We start from the raw sequence: 23,065 nt of genomic DNA on the forward strand, positions 1-23,065 counted from the left end.
AACCCTGCGACCGGTTCCATTCACACAAGGCACAACGATGTGAATCTTTTCTGATCTCATTAATTATTTTATTTTAAAAAAAAAAAATCGTACATAGTCTAGGGCAAGTACAATATTTATCCAACCTGTACAACATGAGGTGCTTTCACATTGAATTGGCAGACTAACCAACTCATCTCAATTATGTTGTTCCCTGTTTTCCAAAATCTATATAGCATCTTCAGTTGACATGTCACAATGTTACCCTCCACAATGTTTAGACATGCTTACTACCAAGTCTTGTCAACTTGGTTTAGGCACCTAACTACTTTTTACAAATAATAATTAATACAGTTTCACTACTTATATCATATTGTGATTGGGTAAAAGTGATACCCTCACTTTTCAGAGGCGGATCCACACATAACTGGGCATGGGCGGATCTACATGGGAGTGAGGGGGTTCATCCGAACCCCCTCAATCGAAAAATTACGTTGTATATAGAAGGTTAAATTTGAATATTATTGATATATACCCTTTAATGAACCCCCTTAGTACAATTGAAAAGAATGGCTTAGCGGTCAAGGGGGTTCAATTTATAACTAAGGTTGTGAGTTCGATTCTCTCTCAAGTCTTTTTTTAAAAGTTTTTAAAAGTTTTTAAAAGTTTCTCACTCCCTTTTCTATTTAATGTGCATTTGGGGCTTTGGATATGTTGTTGGGCTTGAGCCTTTCTCACTCTCAAATGAGCAATTGTGGCTAGGTAGACAAAAAGTAGTTAGCCCATTTGTGTATATTTGTTATTTACTTAATTATTTTTTTATTTTTCTTAAGTTTAAATATTTTATTTAAAAAAAAAATTATATATATTTTTTATGTAATTGGAATGAAAAATATTCCTATTCTCTCTTTTTCATGCTCACATATAAGCCCTAACTAGATTTCTATAATTTCTAACTGATTTTCAATATTAACACACTTTTCCACCAAAAAAAAGAAATAACACACTATGCATATCTCGTTTTGTTAAATTTTATATATTATTTATTGAGTTATATAGTGAGTTCTTTTCAACTATATTTTTATCATTCTACATATTAATATATTGATGTTGTTCAACATCTTTTGTTATTATTACTATTATTATTGAGTACTAAAAATATATTATTTTAAAAAAAGTGTAAATATTGAATTATTAATATCATAATATTTTTTATTTCTTTATCAATTTCAAAAAAATATATTATGATATTAATAATTCAATACACACTTTTTTAAGAAACTTATCTTTTGTGGGGCATTAATTTAAAAGAAAAAATAGAAAGTTTAAAATAAAGTAGGACAGTGCAAAGTGAAAGTTAAAAAAAAATATATTTTTTTAAAAAAGGCTCGACGGTGTAGAGAAAAATGGAAAGAAATGTTAAAAGGACAAATAAGGCGAGTTAAAATTTAGCAAACGTCTGCTTTAATTTTTCTTTGCTTATTTCCTTTCTTTATATGTTGAACCCCCTAAATTAAAATTCTGCATCCGCCACTGTAAGTGGGGTGCACGTGCACTCGTTAACTTCAAAAAAAATCATGTTTATATATGTATATTTATCTTGAAAAACTGACAGAAACTAACATATAATTAATCGTGCGTCCATGGTAAGCATAGAAGTGCATTTGAGCTGGCTAGTGCAAGATAAAGCACCCACTCGCATGACCAGAGTTCAATCCTGTCTAGAATCCTATATCAGGGTTTTTATTATAAGTTTTGAATTTGAAGGACTTATTTATAACATTAAAATTGCTAAATAAGATATTTGAACTCATAACCATTCAGTAGAAAAAATCCACCTTGACAATTGAGCTATCACACTCGATTGTTTTAAGAAAGTTAAAGTCTACATATTATCTTTAATGGCTTAAACTCATACTATAACAAAGTAAAGTTAAGTATTAGCTTAGAGCTCATATTTGATCTATATATTTGTATTTAATATTTTCAGTTTTGTTCAAACCATTAATAACTAATCAAATACTATATTATTCGTTAATTGCCATTAAAATTTTTGCTAATGCCTGAATTAAAATAATATTAGTGCACCCAGATTATTCAAATTCCAGGTGCGCCTATGCAGTCCCTTTGGTACTTTCAAAATATATCCGTGACAATAAATTGATATTGGATATATCATAGGCTGCTTTCTTTGCAATAAAAACTAAATTCCAGTGGAAAATGAGGGATTTTGTAGGTTATTTAAGCAGAAATCAGCTGTCAAATTATGTTTTTGCCCTTTTCTGTTTTGATCATTTGGCAACCGTTTGTAGTTTGTTTGATCAACCTTCCGAAGTTAATTTATTTTAAAAAAAACTTGTCCGTAGTAATACTTTTTGTTTTAAAAAAAGTACTTTTATATAATTTATGTGTAGCTCGTCAATTTGTAAACACTTTTGCAATATTAGCTAATCATTTTATGCTTTGGCCAAGGTTCCAAATGTGGTTTTGAGGAAAAATTATTATTTTAGCTCCGAAAAATTGTTTTATTACTATTTAAAAATATTATTATCTTTTATTTTTTTTTAAAAGCTTGATCAAACACCTTAATTTTTTAAAAGAAATATTTTGTTTGAAAGAAAAAAGATACTCTAATACTTTTGACTTCCATAAGTTAGACCATATTGACTATTAAATCTTTAAGAGACGAATTGAAACTTATCCATATGGAATGTTATATCAAATTATATAAATCTAAAATTGTTAACTGATTTAATAAAGTTATAATTGTAATTAAATGCTGAATGTTTATATACAAATATGTATTATGTGTTTATTAATTTGACGTAAATAATGTTTGTAAGTTTTTGCCCGAATTAATTGTGGCAACAATTGCCAGCCTTTCTTTGTCTAATACTTTTCACAAAAAGACGGTGTAATGTGTCACAAGGATATATACAAAATATTGATAACATCACAAATCTAATAGTAGAGAATTCATTATTACGTAATCTATTAAGACCGTTGGATGAATGATTTCGTTTTCATCCAACTTTTCTAATCAAGAAAAGAATTAAGGAGATTAACCAATTCAAATTAAAGTGCTTAAATTTGTAATTTAAAAAAGAGTCATGTGATTTCATGAGTTTAAAAAATCACTCATAATCATCAGCTAAATCACAAGCCACGCCTTCATACGTGAGATAGCATGTATCAAGTCCGATATAAAAAACTACACTGGAAAATTTAATGGCTCAGCTGATGTTAGGGTCCCAAATTAAATTTGTCCATTCATCAGATATTCAATTTTAGGCGTGAGGTGGGGTATTGAAGAATGAAAAAATTTCACATCAGTAGACGGTGGTTAATTAATGAGATGAGCAATTTTCTTATAAGATTTGGGCAATCCTCCTTTTGAACTAACTAATGGGGTGTGAGTTAGACCCAAAACCTAATTTTACATGATTTTAGTCCAGTTAGGTCTGGGCGTGAAGGGGATGTGTTAAAATTGTTAAAGTCCACATTTGTTGGAGAATGAACTGAAAATTTGCTTATATGTACTTGGTCAATCATCTATTACCCTTTGATTATTTTATTTTTTTTAAAAAAATATGTGTCAAATTTGAAATTCTATATAAAAGAGTTAAACAAACATTGGTGTTGACACTGTGTGTGCCTCTTATAATACACACTCCATATACGCATGACATTTCGTGGAGTATTCAAGTAAAGGGATTACAATACATACACTTCGAAATTGTCTGTGCAGCGCGTATATATATTTAATAACATACGCACACCATATGTACGACACATTTCATTGAATATTTTATTATATATTGATGCTATGCCTCTTATAGAAGGAAAGAGAAAACTAAAAGAATAAATATTTGAATTTGAAACGAAAAGGAAGTTGGTCAAGACATATTTAAAGTAAGTCACCAAGTAATATTTAAAAGGTCAGCATCTAAAGGAAGCTTATGGAAAATTGAAAGATTTCCATACGCTTGATTTAAAAGCTACGTACAGATCACTACTAAAAAGACAACTTTTAGTCACTGTTTTGAAATGATCTGAATATTCTTAACGTAATGACGAAAAAACAATTTCTCACGTTAGTTTCAGGCGTTTTGAAATAGCCTAATCTCTCATCATAAGCAATTATCACGTCTTTATTTCACTTAATTGATTATTTGAATAATTAAGAGCCCCTTTGAATTAGCTCAATAAAAGTTATAATTGATAAATATCAACTGTTGAAAAATAATTTTTAGGTGTTTTGACATTGTTTTATCCGCTTAAAATCATAAGTTAGGTGTGATTTATTTGTGGCTAATTTTAATTTACAAGTACTTTTGATATTTACGAAATGAATATATATAAACTGAAAATAACTAATTATAAGCTAATTTGGCAGCGTTGATGATAATTTTTGAAGTATTATAGTTAATCTCCCACTTCTTGTTTTTTTCCCTAAGGTCTTTAAAGACTTCCCAATTCTATAATTTGCCAAACTTTTTTAGATTGACTTCATGTTTGTCCAGTTCTTGGAGATAAAATTTTATTGTAAATTTAGTGGATAAATATGTAACAATGTCAATTGTCATGAAAAAGATATTTATTAACACCTTCCCTAACCCGTACGGTTATTATTCAAAAGTGGTTACAACCCCATAGGAAACAAAACAACTCAATCAAAATAAATTAAAAGATTTAACACATCAAATTGATATGAACTTCTTTAAACTTGAAATGTTTTGCCACGTTGCTACAACAACCCAATTGGCCAAGAAATGGCCATAACCATTTGGCCACGTTATAAATCCCGTTAAATCAATTTTCAAATTCTAATAGAGTAAAAGGGCAAAATTCTAATAGAAATTCCGCCTTATTGTATATAAGTATACATACTCCTCTGTTACAGATTAATTCGAACAAACCAAAAACACACACACACTAAAAAAATTCTCACTCTTCTTCTAAAATGGATTGGATCAGAGGTAGTACTATAGGCCACGGTTCCACCGCCGCCGTCTCCGTCGCCAAGTCATGCTTCTCCGATGATGTTTTTGCTGTTAAGTCAGTAGAGCTATCCCAGTCGCAGTTATTACAAAAGGAGCAGAAAATTCTTTCCGAATTGAGCTCTCCTTATATTGTTAGCTACAAGGGGTACGATGTTACGAAAGAGAACGCTAAACACATGTTTAATCTTATGATGGAGTACATGCCGAACGGTACACTTTCCGATGAAATTCGGAAACAGGATGGTCGGATGAACGAGCCATTGATTGGGTATTACACGAAGCAAATTGTACACGGACTAGAGTACCTACATTCAAGGAACATAGCACACTGTGACATAAAGGAGCAGAACATTTTGTTAGGAAAAACCGGTGCCAAAATTGCCGATTTTGGATGTTCCAGGTGGATTGATCCGTCGGAGAGGGACGGTGGTAGGGCGGCTTCTTCCACCGAGCCAATTGGAGGAACGCCGATGTTCATGGCACCAGAGGTGGCGCGTGGGGAAGAACAGGGATGTCCTGCTGATATCTGGGGATTGGGATGTACAATTATTGAAATGGCCACTGGTGGATCAGTCTGGACAAATGTGACAAACGCGGCGTCATTACTTTACAGAATTGCATTTTCTGGGGAATCCCCTGAAATTCCTAAATTCCTGTCCTTACAAGCAAGAGATTTCTTAAGCAAATGCTTGAGAAGAGATCCAAAAGAAAGATGGACAGCTAAACAACTCCTCAAGCATCCATTTCTTGAGGAATCCAATTTGAATTCTATGGCAATTCAAGATTTTGTCTCAAGCTCTCCAACAAGCATTCTTGATCAAGACATTTGGAATTCAGTGGAGGAATCAGAAACCATGGATTATACAATATTACAAACAGTTAGTCCTCTGCAAAGGGTAAGAGAGTTGGGTTCGAATTCAGGAGAATCGAAATGGAGATGGAATGATGATCAGAGATGGATCACAGTTAGAAGCAACAGTGAATAACTCATGGAACAATGAAATCTTGCTGTAAATTTTGTACTATACAATAGTGTACAGATTAAAAAAAAAAATTGTTCTCTCTTGCCAACTGTCAAGAAATTTTAATTTTGATCCTTAAAACTTTTTAAATACCATTTTTATCATCTTGCTAGAGTTTGTATTAGCACAAAGTTACTTGAAATAATGTTTAGGTAATGAGGATAAAGAGCACGTGAGGATAGTGACAACTACAGGTTAAAAGTATGATGAAATAAACTTTGAAATTTAGTCGTTTAGTGAATTCAGACAGAAAAGAAAAGGAGAGATAAAAACTAAGATAAAAAAGCAAACAAAAAAAGATAAAACAAAATGGTATGTGGACATGATTTGTAGTGAGCATCTTTTGGTCCTCCTTTTTTAATACGAATGAATTACACTCCACCACTTTACACTCTTCAAGTTTTGCAAGAATCGTTCTCCTATTGGCTCTCAAATTCATTGCACAAGCTTCTCTAATGAGATTGCGATAATAATCTAATAAAACTAATTAGTATTCTAGTTATGTTATATTAGGTTCTGTGTGAAATAAAGGCATATTACTACAATTAAAGAACAGTAGAGGCATGATCAGATCGAACTATAAACAAAATGCAAATATTATAAATTTCACATAATTTAAAGATATTTTTAACACCTTCTAAATATTCTATATAGTATAAATATGACCGAGTTCCAAACCTATCTTAGATTAAGAAAAAAAAAAGTAACAACCTTAAATCATCCACTAACAAATTTTTTTAATTAGAGCATTATATGTGCATTGTAGATTTGTCTGCTAACAGCAAAGCAGATGTGGCTCGACTCCCACTATACATGAATGTGAATGATCCAACAAGATATGTGTTATACTGGATGTTTCCCTTCTTAGATTTTTCATTTTTTTTCTTTCCTTTTTTAAAATTATCAAAATGATAAGAGTTTGCACATAATTTTTGAAGAAAATCTAAAAGTGGTATAAGACCAACAGAGTATCTAGTTGTGTCACCGTTATAGAGATGTGGTAAGATAAATAAAAAATTTCATACTTTTAATTAATTAAAGATTCTAAATTCGAATCTTCGAAAGGAGAAACCTCTAATAAATAGTGGACATTATGCCGCACAAATAAATGGTTATCAACAAGGACAGAAAAGTGTCCAGTTGTCTCTTGTCTCATAATGCCAACATATTTAATGACCCCAATGCTAACAAGTTTCAAGGCCGCCGGCTCCAAGAATTAAATCATTCATGCACGTATATAAGGCAAAATAACTTTAATCTTTTCTGATTTCATTAAAAAAAAAAAAAAAAGAGGAGGAATATGCTACCTCCTACAATTACTACATAGTACTTCCTTTATTTCATATTAATTAAATTTTTGAGATAATATATATATATATATATTAAGAAAAATATTTAAGGATAAAATTTGAATTATATTTTCGTCTATTACCTTTTTGTTTAATCAAGGTCATAAAAATAATTAAATGTGAAATCATAAATACAAATAGTCTCTTATTGAATTATAACTTTGTAAGTAATGTAGTTTAACTTCTAGAAAATTACAAAACTCCATTAATGCAAATGGTAAATATGAAAAAAGATTCAAATATTTCTCTTAAACTTTAAACAATTCAACTATTTTGAATAATAGAAAAAACTCTAAAAATTCAGTTAATATGGAATAGAGGGAGTAAAGGGCAACGTGAAAGCATGCAAAGCACCACATCCACCTGTACTACAGCTGCTTCATATCCAAATTGGCAGGTTAAACAACTCATCTCTCAATTATTTTGTTCCCAAATTTTTCATTTATCAATGTCTTGTTGTCCCTGTATTTAAAATAGTAAAATAAAAAATATTTTTAAGATGAAAAGAAATAAAATTATCCGAGTCCATAGAAATTATGTTCTTTCTCATTTCCGGAACATGACAAACGTTGTTCAGATTAACCACCTTGTCAAAGGTCATTTTTAGAAAAAAAAATTCATAGCCTTCAACTTTTATTGTTGTAAAATTTCTCATGTAAATAGTCTCATCGGATGCAGTAAGAGCATAAGTTGCGAAAGCTTCTCGAACAACACAAATATGTGAGGTGGTTCCAAAATCAAGTCACCTCTCCTTGAGATTTCCTACTAAGTTGCATTCAGTTAACATAGCACACAAGTTTCAACGTCCCCATTTGTGTCAATCATGTTGACTTGACTTTTTTTCTTTTTCTTCTTGAGAACACGACAATCAGGGGCAGACATACCATGGGTCAAGTGGGTTCATATGAACCCACTTCATCGAAAAATAACACTATATATATATATATATATATATTTAATCAGTTTTTAAAATTTTTTGGTTATTTATTAAATTTTGATCCCATTAAAACAAGTGCAATGCTAGCCTAGTGGTGAAGTGACTTCAAATTAAGTCAAATGACCCAAGTTCAAAACTGGCCGTCAATTTTTCAGCTTTGACAACAATCAACATACATATGTCTAGCCTTGTTAAAATTATAACAATTTTCCTTAAACTTCTTAATTCGTAGTTGGGAGATTTTTGTCAATAAAGGTTGTTACTTGAAAAATTTCATTGATGACCGTCCCTTTAATAATAATATAATTATTTTTAATATCTTAAATCAATAATTTTAAGAAAAATATTGACATGGGTCATATCTTTGGCATGGAGATCGTGCATAATGATTTGCAACTCCAGCACTTGAGACATTACTGTCTTACTGTCTACCATTTTGAACTCTAGAAATTTGGCTGCCACAAATTTCTTAAGTCTCGGATCCTCTGTCTTGTATTTCTCCAACGTATCCCACAACTCTTTTGAAGTTTTACACACGTTGTAGACATTATATAAACAACCTTTCAAACCACTCAAAATATAATTATTGCATAGAAAGTTAGAATGCTTCCATCCTTCTGTTACAAGAAAGCGTTCGCTATCCGGAGTTTCATCTGATAGGACTGGAACATCTTCAGTGATAAACCTCTGAAAACTCAAAGTGGTTAGGTAGAAAAATATTTTTTTGTTTTCACCTTTTAAAATCAACACCACATAATTTGCCTAACTTTTCTGCAACAGTCAGAGCAGGCACAAATATTGGTCGACTAGATGAATCCATTGTATTTGCTCTAGAACTGGATACATTGGTATCTCCCATTTTGTTTGAAAAAATAAAATATTATTAAAAAACAAAATGAACAAATAAGAATTCTTGTTCAACTCGATGAAATTTTTATATCTTCGAACCGAGAGAAACAAAAACTTAATTAACGTGATGAAGATTTTATTTCGTCGAACCAAGTTAATCACTGGAGTAGAAAATCTTTCGATTTTAGTCTCCAACCCTCAAATAGAATAAGATGAAGCAGAAATACAATCTTTATACAATTTGTTTGTAGTTTAACAATGAAGTTTTTATGTTCTTCCAATCGTTAACCGAATAAACCTTGAATACTAATGAAATTTTTATCTTTTTCGAATCAGTATCAGATTCAGACAGAGTAGAAAATCAAAAAAGTTTTAATATCCAGAAACCTCAGATACAAAAAAATAAATCAAATCCTTAAGCTTGTTATCTCCTGTATCAAAGTTAGCAAAGCAAAAATAATAAAGATGAAAATAAAAAGAACTATCCGAGTCCACAAAATCTACTATGTGTCCTTAAGGAATTTAATCTTGTCAATGTACCCGAGGTTAAAGATTATTTTCTCTGAAGATAAAACGAATAAACTATTACAGAAATAGAGATACTTTAAACTTCTGTAATTTTGACAAACTCAAACTTCAACAACGAGATCAGAAACATACAAGATCAATTTGCTTGTAAGAAATTTATGCAAGAGAAGGGAAAATTTTGATGTAGAAAAATAAGAGAAAACCTCTCTATTTAGAACAGTCATGATGTCTTTTCAAATGTACGAATTAATTTTGTTAATTCAATTCCGCAAATTTAATTAATTCAAATTAATCTGTGAATTAATTAATTAATTAATCAACAACTTCGAATTAATACTGAATTAATATTCAGAAAAAGAAAATCAATTAATGAGATTAACAAATAATATTTTTCTAAAAAATCAATCAATCACATCATTTGCAGAAGCCGAGCGATGACAATGACGACAGCGCGAGGAGGCATCCTCTACCTAACCCCTTAAGAGCTAAAGTAAGTGTTTTCTAATATAAAAACAAATTTGTTTCTTTCTTTTATCAGTGAAGAAAAAATGACTTTTTAAATTTTTCTTTCATTTGTTCCCCCATATTTTCCAATTCTCATTTTCTCATTTCCCAATTCACAATTTCTTAAACCCAACATATCTCCCTCCACAATGTTTAGACATGCTTACTACTATGTGTTGAACTTGGTTTAGGCACCTACGATTTTTAAATACAGTTTCACTACTTACACGTACGCACGACATAATTAAAAAGTTTATATACTAACACTATGAACTTCTATACAGCCGCTTTTTATAAGCATGTGATCATAATTGCTTTTTATGACTGGTAAAACAAATTAATAATCAGTAAAGTGTTGGATTTTAAGTGACCCAAATAATTTTTGAAAAAAACTTAAAAAATATTTGGAATTTTGTGTTTGTCTATATAATTTATCATTACTTGGCTAATATATTTGGCAAAATCTTCAAGTTCCGAAGTTTTAAAAAATTAGAACTTGAAAACTTGGGAAATTTTAAAAATTTAAAAATAACTCCAAACTTTTATATTTTATAAAAGCACAAATTATTTATTTATTTTAATTAAATATTTATCTACCAACTTACTCCATTAATATGATCAATCAATACTATTAATCCCTCTTAATTAAAATTTATCTATAAAAATGTCCACTTACCCTGTTTAATGAAACCTTCTCAAAGAGCCAACAACCATATTTCTATTAAAGGAATGCGATATCATTTGCAAAACTACAGGGGAAGTGAAAGAGAGCCTAAGAATGGCAAAGAGTTATTTAACAATAGACATGCCTCTTTGCGTAATGTAACTGAAAGAACATTTGGTGCGTGGAAAAGTAGATTAAGAATACTACAAGGCATGAACAACTATGACTTCAACATGTAGGTGAAAGTAGTAGTTGTTTGCGCCATATTACCGTATTACGTAATTTTTTGCGTGAAAATCAAAGCAGTGATGGAATATTCACGGAATATAAAAGTGATGATATGATCGTTGATGAAAATAATGAAGAATAGACTCAGAGTAACACTATTGCTTCATTTTTCCGTCATTTGATCTAGAAATGAAAGCTTGTCGGGAAGAGATTGTTCGTAGAATGTGGAAGATTTTATAAAAGAATAGTTTGTTAATATCCTCTCCGGAAAAGAATAGTTTGAGTGACAAGATTGGGAAAAAAGAATAATTTGTTTTTAATTCAATTAATGTATTTCTATTACCTATATTGTTATTACTTATTTTGTTGTTGTTGATTGTTATTAATTATGTTATAAGATTTTTTTAACGGAAAATGTTCATTATAAAATAATAACACAAACTTATGTGTATTTTTAATAATTTTCAGAACTTACAGGTATAAAATAATATTTTTTAAAATTTCACCAAAAATTGAAAAATTTTGTGGCCAAACGCATGGTGGAACTTTACCAAAATTTCTCCCAAGAATAACTTGCCAAGAATATTTGTGAACTTGGAACCAAATGGCAACTAAAAGGTGTGAATGAAAAATAAAGTATTTTTTCGTGGAAGATTGTGACTTTCCCGAGGAGTGTATTATTTCTCAAGGATCGTAACTTTTCTAATAAACACTTGTTGATATTGCCCTTTGTTGTTTATAAATAGAGGAGTTTTCTCTCATTTTTCAAACGAATTTTATAAGTTTACTATTCTTCTTTTCTTAATACCCAAGTGTGATTTGAAGTCCTAATTGAGTGAGTTCGAAGTTGGCGGAATTTGAGGTACCACTATTCTGTTGAATTAAATTGTTCTATTCTATAACCTTGATACTTGAACGGAATAATTTTTATATGGACACACTATGAATTCACTGAGCTTGAATTTTCATCCTTCATTTTATGTTGCTATTAATATTTTTTATTTGCATTTACAGTTCGTATTATATTAAATACGGATTTATATATACTACTATATTCTAAGAGGGAGTTAAGCTGCTCAAGTAGGCAGGAGGTCGACATGCCTGCTTGAGTAGCTTGAGAGTATATCTGTTATTTTTTTGTGGTTCTTCCGTTTTAATTTGTTTGTCTTATTTTTTAATTTTTTTTATATATTTTAAAATTGCAAAAAATACTTCATCTTGTCTAAGATGCTCCATTGTGTCATGCTCTATCTTTCAACAGCTCGAACTCAGAGAGATGAGCCTAACAGTGCCCCAAGCCAAAATAGAGAGAGGAGAAGAATGCAACTATCTAATCGGGATCACAGTTCCGACCATTCCTTTGAAGGCCGAAAGGTGAAGAAGTGTTTAGCCACACTCTCTACGGAACAGTCTTATCAAAGCGCTCTCTTTAACCAATCAAGCAAGACAAGCTGCTACTGAATGTGAACAAAGTCTAGGAGATGGAATCCTTTTTGTCTAAGAGAAAAATGGATAATTTTCCAATCAAAATATTTTCTATCGAAATTTTAGATATTACACACCCCGAACCCCCACCATGGCTCCAGCCCTCAGGCGAGGAGTCTTCGGCATATGATTTTCCGCTGCGGAACATTGATTTGCTTATGGTGCCAAGCAACTCGACAAAGATATTCAGATATGAAAAAGATAAAAAAAAAAAAAGACGTGTTAGGAAACCCAAGGACTCAATCGTATGGTAAAATACAGGATTTCCAATCCTAGCAGGAAAGGGAGGGAAATGGATACCGACAGCAACTCCCGCTGAATCAATTGTAGCATCTCCTACACCCATTGATTTTGCACCTTCTAACATCTCGAGCAGCTTCACTCGTCGACGCGAAATTCACCCCAATGAAATTAAAAAAAGGGCTCCAAGGCCATCCATACACCAATTAATATGGATATTATGGTAAAATAGATACTGAATTTCTTAATTCTTAAGGGGTTATAAATAATTGACAACTCAAAATATTTTTAAAAACATATAAAAATATCGATTAATTCTCAAAATTAATCTATCAGTGTCACATAAAATGGGACAAAAGAAGTTACATATATTATAAATCTCAATAATTTGAAAACTATGTAAAAAGTATTGTAAATCAATAATTAACAACATTTGATTAAATCTTGAAATTTTACTGGTGCTATATACATTGGGACAAAGGGAGTAATATATATTATTTAAAAATTAAATAAAAAAATTATAAATCACAATAATTAATAACTTAAAATATTTAAAAGACATATAAAAATCTGACCAACTCTTTAAATTCTATCTATGTCATATAAATTGAAAAAAAAAAAAATAATAGATATTGAGCCCGTATTAGCACGGGCACCTATGTCTAGTAATAACATAAAGATCTTTGAAAATTGTGTTTCATGATTTTTCCTTCAAAAGAAATTAAGGAACTTAACCATTCAAATAAAAGTGGTTATATTGGAATTTAAAAAAGAGCCACGTGACTTGAGCTTAAATAACCTCTCAATTCTCATGATCATTAGCTAACTCACAAGCCCCAAGGCATACATGGGACACCATATGGCATGGCAATATAGGACCATTGATTAAATAAGTACTCCTATATATGATTTATAATCTACTCTAATACTTATATGATTTGTTAGATTTAGATCCTATTTTTTAATACAGGTACTGCGTCATACGGCATGAGGTTTTGTTTATTATTTTAATTTTGCCTTTAATTTAAAACTAAACCCCCACCTATATATTTTGTATTTTTGTCACTATATATAAATGTTCTTCAAAGAGTCAAATCCTTTTTTCTATAGTAATGAAATTTGTTGCAACTTCTTTAATTGACCTTGTGTGTGCCTTTTATACTAAGCACAGCATATGCGCATGACATTTCGTGGAGTATTCAAGAAAAATGGGTTATATAATATATAGATACGTTTTTTTAAAAATAAAATAATATATATATATACGTTGAAATTGTTTGTACCGTTTATCATATGTGCACAGACATTTCATAGAATATTTTATAATATATTTTAAATAAGTAACCAGTAATAGTTGAGAAGTCAGCCTCAGATGGAAACTTGTGGAAAATTGAAAGTATGATTGTTGCACTCTTCAGAATATTTTAATGGTTTGAAAACTTCTCAACGTATGTATGATTCTTCCTTTGGCATGACGGTAAAGCAAATTTTTATGTTATTATTACTTCTAGAAGCCAAGGGGATCGATGATCTTGCCTTTTAAAAAAAATTATCATATCATTACCGATATTTTGTTTTTCCGTAAATGAACTCTCTGGTAAAAACGATATTTATGAATTTAAGGTCATGAATTAGATTACTCAGATGAAAATGATACATATTCAACGGTTCAGAGCTTAGAAAAAATTGTGGATATCATCGGTGAAAAATAATATTGATGATAAAGTTGAAAATGATGCAATATCTTTGGAACCAATTACGCATAAAGAAATACACACTTATTGTGTCTGAAACTCTTCACAATTTTTTGGTGCAGTTCGACATGACAACATCCAAACTTTTGGATGTAATAAAAAAAAATTAGATATCAGCTTCAACTAGATTTAAATTTTAACAATTTTTTTTAAAAAAAAAAACTATAATCATATTTCACTAAATTATCTTAGATATTTTGTAGTTTTAAAAAATTATTAATTTATAATATTAATGAAACCATAAATTTATATAAGGATCTTCTGAAAATATATTATTTTATTATCTTATCGAAATTATTGATTTTCCACTAATCCAAATAGGGATCAAAAAAATTATTATTTTAAAAAATTTATTAATTTGTCGAGTTTTAATTTAGAAGTTATACTGTATTCTAAAAATTAGAAAGGACACCTCTTTGATTGTAAACCTTGAAGGGTATTTAGTTAATCTTCCACTTCTTGTTTATTACGTAAGGTCTTTACCCTTTAAAGACTTCCCAAATCTATAATTTGGCAAAAAAAAAAAAAAAGACGGTTGACTTCATGCTTGTCCAGTTCTTGAAATTTAAATATTATTGAAAAAATTTTAGTGGATAAACATGTAACAAATGTCAATGAATTCAAACTCCATTTGAATTCAATGCCACACAAAAAGTGGAATATTCTGAAGAAGTGAGTAGAAAGTTTTGTTGGTTCTTCAACCAACTCTCTTGAAAAGATACTCATTTATTAACAGCAACCTAAACCATCCAACTTATTTCAATCAATATAAATTAACTTCTTTGAAATACAATATTTTGCCACGTGGATACAAAATCAATTGGCCAATTAATTGCAATCCACCAGCCTAACTCAATCTGCCGCATGGCCACAGCTATTTGGCCACGTTGTAAATAAATTTTCAAACTCTATAAAGTAAAGAGGAAAAAAGGAGGCCGTGGATTGTGTTGCATTGGTGGCACTGTTTTATTCTTAATCATAAGTTTCAGATTCGAATCCTAATATAAAAAAAATTATGTTGGGAGCCACTTTCAAATGAGTCGTGCAGTGCTTAGTTCGAATTTAATCAGAGCTTCATTAACTTCGAACACCGAATGAAAAAAAAAAAGTCATCTAAGCTCAGCCCAACGAACCAAAAACAGAACACTTTCTAAAAACTTCCAGGTGGATTGATCCGGCGGAGAGGGACGGTGGCGCAAAGCCAATTGGCGGCACGCTGATGCTCATGGCACCGGAGGTGGCGCGTGGGGAAGTACAGGGGTGTGCAGCTGATATTTGGGGATTGGGATGTACAATTATTGAAATGGCCACCGGTAGATCACCATGGACTAATGTGACAAACGCAGCTTCATTGCTTTACAGAATTGCATTTTCTGGGCAATCCCCAGAAATTCCAAAATTTCTATCCTTACCAGCAAGAAAAAGATGGACAGCTAAAGAGCTCCTCAAACATTCATTTCTAGAAGAATCTAATTTGAATTCTATGTCAGCAAATCAAGATTTTATGACGAGCTCTCCAACAAGCATTCTTGATCAAGACATATGGAATGAATCAGAAATTGTGGATTCTACAATATTCCAAACAGTTAGCTCTCCACTGCAAAGAATAAGACAATTGGGTTTGAATTCAGGAGAATTGAAGTGGAGATGGAATGATGATGAGAGGTGGATCACAGTTAGAAGCAACTGTAGTTAATAACTGTTAGTAAACTGTATTGAAAACAAATGATGAAACACCAATAATAAATTCTGAAATAAAAGATAGAACCAGAACAGAAAATAAGAACAGTGTTTGGTAAAATTATGTAAGAACAAGAAATCGAGCCCACTGAATGCACAGTGTGTCATTAAGGAAATTATTCCCCTCAATGTACCAAAGGTTTTAGAATCTTTCCTCCCAGGATAGAACGATTTACTCACCAAAATAGCGGTACAACAAATTATGGTGACTACAAACTATTTGATGGTTGTATATCACACGAGTTTTAGGAAGTGCAGAAAGAAGGAGAAGAAGATGTTATTTTAGAATTTTCGTATGGAACATTCTGAGGATTAACAGATATATATAGATTATTTGCTCCGTTGGAAAAACGGAGGGAAATACAAATCTGAAGCCGTAGCCGTAGCCGAAGCCGAACCGAGCGAGCAACGACGACGACAGCGACCCTCTTCTTGACCCTTTAGCAACATGAAGGAGTGCTTCTACTTTTAAGTAGGAGACTTTTCCTTTCCACCACCTATGTGGGACCCAAACTTATTTTATAAAGCAAGAGAGAACAAATCATTTTTCTCTCCACTTCTTTTTTCCTCAATTTCTCATTCAAACTATCAATTAAACTCAATAATAACTAATAATGGAACAATGATCTTGCTCTAAATTTTCTATGTAGTGTACAAACAGATGTTGCTGTAATTTTTGCTCTGTTCTGATGGTTTACAAGATAACGGATAGTTTCAGTGTTCAGAAAGAATTCTAGATACTTTTAGTAATATTCAAAAGATTTTTCTATTAAATAATGTTTGAAATTTAGTCGTTTAGTGAACCTCTAACATCCAAAAGAAAAAGACAGATAAAAAGCTAACAGAGAAAGATGCAACAAAATGGTAATGTTGTGACATCACTTGGTCCTTTTTAATAAGGCTAAGTGATCCCTCATTTCTTTTATTTGTTAAATTTTGACTTTTCACATTTATTAAAAAAAAAATTAATAATAAATAAGAGGGACATTAATTCCTCTAAACTTGAGCGACTCAAATAAATCATATTTTCATTAGGCTAATTTTACATCTACTCTTGAACAACATATATTCATTTCATGCCTTTGGCGCTTACCATCCACCAACAAATATTGGAAAGGTATTAAATATTACTACTCCTTTCGGTTCTGTGTTTTATTTCATAAGTGAAACTTTTATGTAATCAAAAAATCATGTTAATTAAATAATAGTATTTTATTAAGAGGAAATTTCCTAAATAACTGCTATAATAAACGTAATTAAACTTTTTTTATTATAGTTTACATATTTACAGGTTGTAGTTATAGTTTAAGTTGTCTCGTTTGTATAATTCGCAGATAATTGATCTATTTTTGTATAAACTCAAAATAACGAATTTATACAAACACAAATATCTGAACTTTAAATAGTAATACAAATTTTATTATACAAAATTATATTATCCAAAAGTTATAAAAATTATATTATACAAATTTTAAATTATACAAATTCAAACCATAATTAAAGATAGCAAATTTTGGTTAAAATTAAACTGTTATATATGGTTAAAATTATATTTAGATATATATAGTAGATTTTGAATCTCCATTAACCTTTTTGTCTGTTTACCTCCCTTAATGAAAAAATCATGACTCTGTCACTACCTTCCGTTCAGAGAGTTCAAAATCCAAGTGATATCCTTTTCTTTTAAGAATCAAATTAATTAAAACTAGCATTTAATCATAAATTTTGAATTAGATAATAAAAATTTATTTTCAATTATTTATTTAATCAGAATAATTTTAAAAATTTAATCTTCAAATATTAAGTTCTCAACATTGGCTCAGACCAACTTTTAAATTTTTGGGACTTTCAGTCTTCCATTCACAAAACTTAAAAAAAATAATTAAAAAATCAAGTAAAATGCATATAATAGCGTTAAAACATAAACTTCCAAATATCCATGCAACTGTTATTTAAATTAGTATTAAAAATAGCTTAAACAACCTCGCATGATCATTAGCTAACTCACAAGCCACGCCTCCATAAATGGGACAGCATGGCATGGCAAATGGAATAGCATTGATTAAATAATTAATTAGTGGTAGCTGATTTGTAATCTACTCTAATATATTATTGTTAGATTTAGATGCTAATTTCATACGGCATGAGGCCCTAGGGATGACGCAATCTTTCGTTTTTTTTTATCTTGCCTTTACTTTAAAACTAAACCCTACCTATTTTGTCACTAATTAGCTCCTGATTAGTCATAGGTTTTATAAATGAAGATTTGAATTTTTGAAATTGTAATTTTTTTTAATTTAAAATTGTATTTAAACATGTATTTTATTTAAAAATAATAATTTTTTGTGCGTAAAAGTGAAATTTCTTTCGATCAGATTTTGGAATCTAAAATTTATTTGAGGACAAATTTTTAAAATCTCGTTCAAAATATATGACTAAACAAATATATATTTAAAGAAAATTTTCAAAATCTAGGGGAAAATGTATGGCCAATCGCCAATACTAAAACCTATAATATTCTATTGTTGCAACTTCTTTCACACCCTTTGTGTCCCATTAATTTTGTTGTTTTAACTTCTCCTTAATTAAAGTCAAACCACTAGATTATTCAAATTATGAATATGTGATGAGTTTAATCACAATGGTCTATATATATCATGACTACTTCTTGTTGAATATTCTTAGCTATTTCCCTGCTTACTATGTAGATAAATAATATATTGGTATTGATATTGTGTGTCTTTAATAATACGCACACCATATGTCCATGGCATTTCTTGGAGTATTCTAAGTAAAACAATATGCGTACACCATATGTACAAGCCATTTCATGGAATAAAATATATAGATGCTATGCCTCTCGTAGAAGGAAAAAGGGAAAAAAAAAAGAATAAATAGTTGAAAAGAAAAGGAAGTAGGTCAAGACACATTTTAAATAAATACTCCCTCCTTCGTTTCATTTTATGTGATATCTTTTTTTTAAAAAAATCTATCAAAAATAATATCATCTTACTATAATTAGAAATAATTTAACTTTAAATTATTATTTTTACCCTTAATAAAATGATTTACAATGACACAAATATTTAAAGTTTATTTTAAATAACAAGTTTTAAAAGTATTCTTTTTTTTTAACATTATGTTACGTCAAACAATGTCATATAAAATGAGACGGTGAGTAATAGTTACGAAGTCGGCATCTAATAGAAAACTTGTGGAAAATTGAAGGAATGATTGGTGCACTTTTCACAAAACACACTTTTGCCACATCGAATTTAAAATTTACATACTCTTGATGTAGAAGCTACTACCACTTGCTAAAAGGCCAACTTTTTGTCACAGTGTATTGGAATGGTTTAAAACCTCTCATCGTATATCTGATTCTTACTTTAGCATGACGAAAAGGCAATATCTCATATTACTTCTAGAAGGGGGTTGATCTTCCGTTTCGAATTAGCCTTAGTGATGGTAATGATCGTGACCTTGATACGAAGCTAGCTAGGGATATGTCATAAGCTAAATCAAGATAGATGAGGCTAAGTTGTCTCTTATAAGGAAGTGTGAGGTGTCTATTTTGTGATCAAATTACGGTTATTTCTAGAACTCGTGAATTACTTTTGTTGATTTATAAAAAGATATTTCATCATTGTTATTCCAAGAAGAATCGTTTTTGAAATCTCATCTGTCATTTAATAACCATGATTAATAAATGCATATTTTTGCTTTATTAAATCACTCAATCATGATAAATTGAATTGATTTGATATTTGGCGCAAATAAGTATTAATCATTTTGCTTCCTCGATTGCCTTTTTCGTCTTCATTTCACTTAGTTAACAACTTAACCATTTTTTAAACTTTTAGCTCAAGATTTTAAGAAAGATATTTTTGATTGTAATCCATTATTGAAGCGTGTATAGTTAATCTTCCACTTCTTGTTTTTTTTTTCCTAAGGTTGCTAAAGACTTCCCAATCTTATAATGGGAAACTTACCTATATATACTATATTAAGAAAATATTTATCATTTATAATAATAATTTTTTTTTTACTGGACACTTATTATACAGTTTTAATACATATTACCGAGAATAATTTATAAAACTCATATAATACAAGTTTTATTCATAGATAATATATTTATCACACACTTTAATACACTTATAATACATTGTGTCAATTTCTTACCAAATAAGTATATATATTTTAAAATACTTATAATACATTTATATTGCATGCATAATTCACTTTTAATACATGACATATATATCATAATATTATTATGCATTATTATAGATGGTAATAAATAAATAGTATCGCTAAAATCAGTAATTATTTATTAAAAAGTGTTCTCCCGAGTAATTTCTTCTATTTACCAATTTTTTAGATTGACTTTACGCTTGTCCAGTTCTTGAAATTTTAATTTTATTGTAAATTTGATGGATTAGCATGTAACAAATTCAACACCTACCAAAAAATGGAATATTCTCAAGAACTCGGTAGAAAGTTTTATCGGTTCTTCAACCAAAATTCTCAAGAAAATACACTCATTTATAGGATAATCTTCACAAGTGGTTACACAATAACCCAATCTACCACCATCCAACTTATTTTTCAATCAATATAAATTGAAAGATTAAACACATCAAATTGATATGTACTACTTCTTTAAAGTGTAATGTTTTGCCACGTGGTAACAGCCCAATTGGCCACGTAATGGCAGTCCTCCAACCTACTCAATCTACAGTATGGCCATAGCCATTTGGCCACGTTATAAATCCCGTTAAATAAATTTTCAAACTATGGAGTAAAGGAAAGAAAAGAGAAAAAAAAGAAAGAGGCAACCTAAGCTCTACCCAACTAATTTGGAATTTCTGGACATTCACCATATTATATATAATATACTCTTCCGTTGCAGCTCCAAATCAAACCAAAAACAGAGCATTTTCTAATATTCTTACACTTCCTACCAATCTTCTTCTTCTATAAATGAATTGGACTAGAGGGCACATAATAGGTCACGGCTCCTCCGCTGCCGTCTCCGCCGCCAAATCACGTTTCTCAGGTGAAGTTTTTGCTGTCAAGTCAGTGGAGCTATCCAAGTCACAGTTGTTGCAAAAGGAGCAGAAAATTCTGTCCCAATTGAGGTCCCCTTATATAGTTAGCTACAAGGGGTATGATGTTACAGAAGAGAAGGACAAACTCATGTTTAATCTTATGATGGAGTACATGCAGGAGGGTACACTTTCCGATGAAATTCGGAAACAGAGTGGTTGGATCAACGAGCCGTTGATGGGTTATTATACCAAGCAAATTCTTCTAGGACTAGAGTACCTTCATTCAAGGGGCATAGCACACTGTGACATCAAGGGGCAGAACATTTTGTTAGGGAAAACCGGTGCCAAAATTGGCGACTTTGGTTGTTCCAGGTGGATTGATCCGACGGAGAGGGACGGTGGTAGGGCGGCTTCTTCCACCGAGCCAATTGGAGGAACGCCGATGTTCATGGCACCAGAGGTGGCGCGTGGGGAAGAACAGGGGTGTCCTGCAGATATTTGGGGATTGGGATGTACAATTATTGAAATGGCCACTGGTGGATCGCCATGGACAAATGTGTCCACCGCAGCTTCATTACTCTACCGAATTGCATTTTCTGGGGAATCCCCTGAAATTCCAAATTTCCTCTCTTTAGAATCAAGGGATTTCTTGAGCAAATGCTTGAGAAGAGATCCAAAAGAAAGATGGACAGCTAAACAGCTCCTCAAGCATCCATTTCTTGAGGAAAAATCCAATTTGAATTCATCGGTAAATCAAGATTCCCCAACCAGCATTCTTGATCAAGACATTTGGAATTCCGTGGAAGAATCAGAAAGCATGGATTCTACAATATTACAAACAGTTAGCTCTCCACTGCAAAGGGTAAGAGAATTGGGTTCGAATTCAGAAGAATTGAATTGGAGATGGAACGATGATGAGAGATGGATCACAGTTAGAAGAATCACCAGTGAATAACTCGTTCGATGATTCTTGCTGTAAATTTTGTACTATATAACAGTGTACAGATCTATTAATATGAAAATTTACTTTTATTCCTGAAGCTCTGTAGCAGTAACATTTTTTATCCTTAAAACCAGTTCACCACATGACAAAATTAGCATAAGGAATAATCCAGCCACTCTTGAGACCGTATAAGCTAAGCAACATTATTGGGCTTCATATTATAAATGCTTTAATAGGATATTAATGAAATCTTTGCAATCAATAAGTAAATAAGGATAATGATCACTTGAAGATAGTGACTACTTCAGATAAAAAGATGGAAATAAATTTTAAAATTTAGTGGTTTAAGGAATTTAGACATAGAAAAGAAAAAGAGAGAAAACCTAATAAAAAGTAGGCAAAGAAAGACGCAACAAAAATGTATGTGGACATGATTTCAAGTGACCATTTTTTGTCCTTTTTAATAAGAATGAAATTAGACTCAACCAAGTTTGAAATAATGGATCTCCTGTTGGCTCTAAATTATTCCTGTAAGTGACATCCAAAGGAATAGTAATATATAACTGATTTGAAGCAGGGGTTTAGATGAGCAGGGTAAGATAAATTTGACCGGATCAAAATATATTAAATAATTTGGGTTGAGATGTATCAAATAAAGATGAGTTAAATAATTACCAAATTCAAATCTCTCTGTTTGTTACTTCTTATAGTAATTTGTTTGATTACCAAACAAAACTAATATATTAGACTACATATATAACATATACATCATTATATCAACCGTAA

General features: G+C 30.7%; 3 protein-coding genes across 3 annotated transcripts; all 3 read left to right on the top strand.

Moving 5' to 3' along the window:
* The first annotated feature begins 4,771 nt into the window (after positions 1-4,771).
* On the top strand, positions 4,772-6,151 carry LOC129892236 (mitogen-activated protein kinase kinase kinase 18-like). Its single transcript, XM_055967797.1, has one exon. It carries the CDS (start codon positions 4,943-4,945, stop codon positions 5,966-5,968), a length of 1,026 nt encoding a protein of 341 aa, XP_055823772.1. The 5' UTR covers positions 4,772-4,942; the 3' UTR covers positions 5,969-6,151.
* An 8,222-nt stretch (positions 6,152-14,373) lies between these two features.
* LOC129892679 (mitogen-activated protein kinase kinase kinase 18-like) lies at positions 14,374-16,401 on the top strand. Its single transcript, XM_055968263.1, has 2 exons — positions 14,374-14,385; positions 15,666-16,401. The coding sequence occupies exons 1-2, from the start codon at positions 14,374-14,376 to the stop codon at positions 16,236-16,238; spliced, it is 585 nt and encodes a 194-aa protein (XP_055824238.1). The 3' UTR covers positions 16,239-16,401.
* Positions 16,402-21,092: 4,691 nt separating this feature from the next.
* Positions 21,093-22,376, top strand: LOC129892107 (mitogen-activated protein kinase kinase kinase 18-like). Its single transcript, XM_055967652.1, has one exon. The coding sequence runs from the start codon at positions 21,269-21,271 to the stop codon at positions 22,289-22,291; it is 1,023 nt and encodes a 340-aa protein (XP_055823627.1). The 5' UTR covers positions 21,093-21,268; the 3' UTR covers positions 22,292-22,376.
* Positions 22,377-23,065: the final 689 nt, after the last annotated feature.

The sequence above is a fragment of the Solanum dulcamara genome, chromosome 6 (assembly GCF_947179165.1).
Source record: "Solanum dulcamara chromosome 6, daSolDulc1.2, whole genome shotgun sequence".
NCBI lineage: Eukaryota > Viridiplantae > Streptophyta > Magnoliopsida > Solanales > Solanaceae > Solanum > Solanum dulcamara.

Bases quoted from the DNA above. Each gene is read 5' to 3' on its own strand.
- LOC129892107 (XM_055967652.1), top strand. From the start codon at position 21,269: ATGAATTGGACTAGAGGGCACATAATAGGTCACGGCTCCTCCGCTGCC.
- LOC129892236 (XM_055967797.1), top strand. From the start codon at position 4,943: ATGGATTGGATCAGAGGTAGTACTATAGGCCACGGTTCCACCGCCGCC.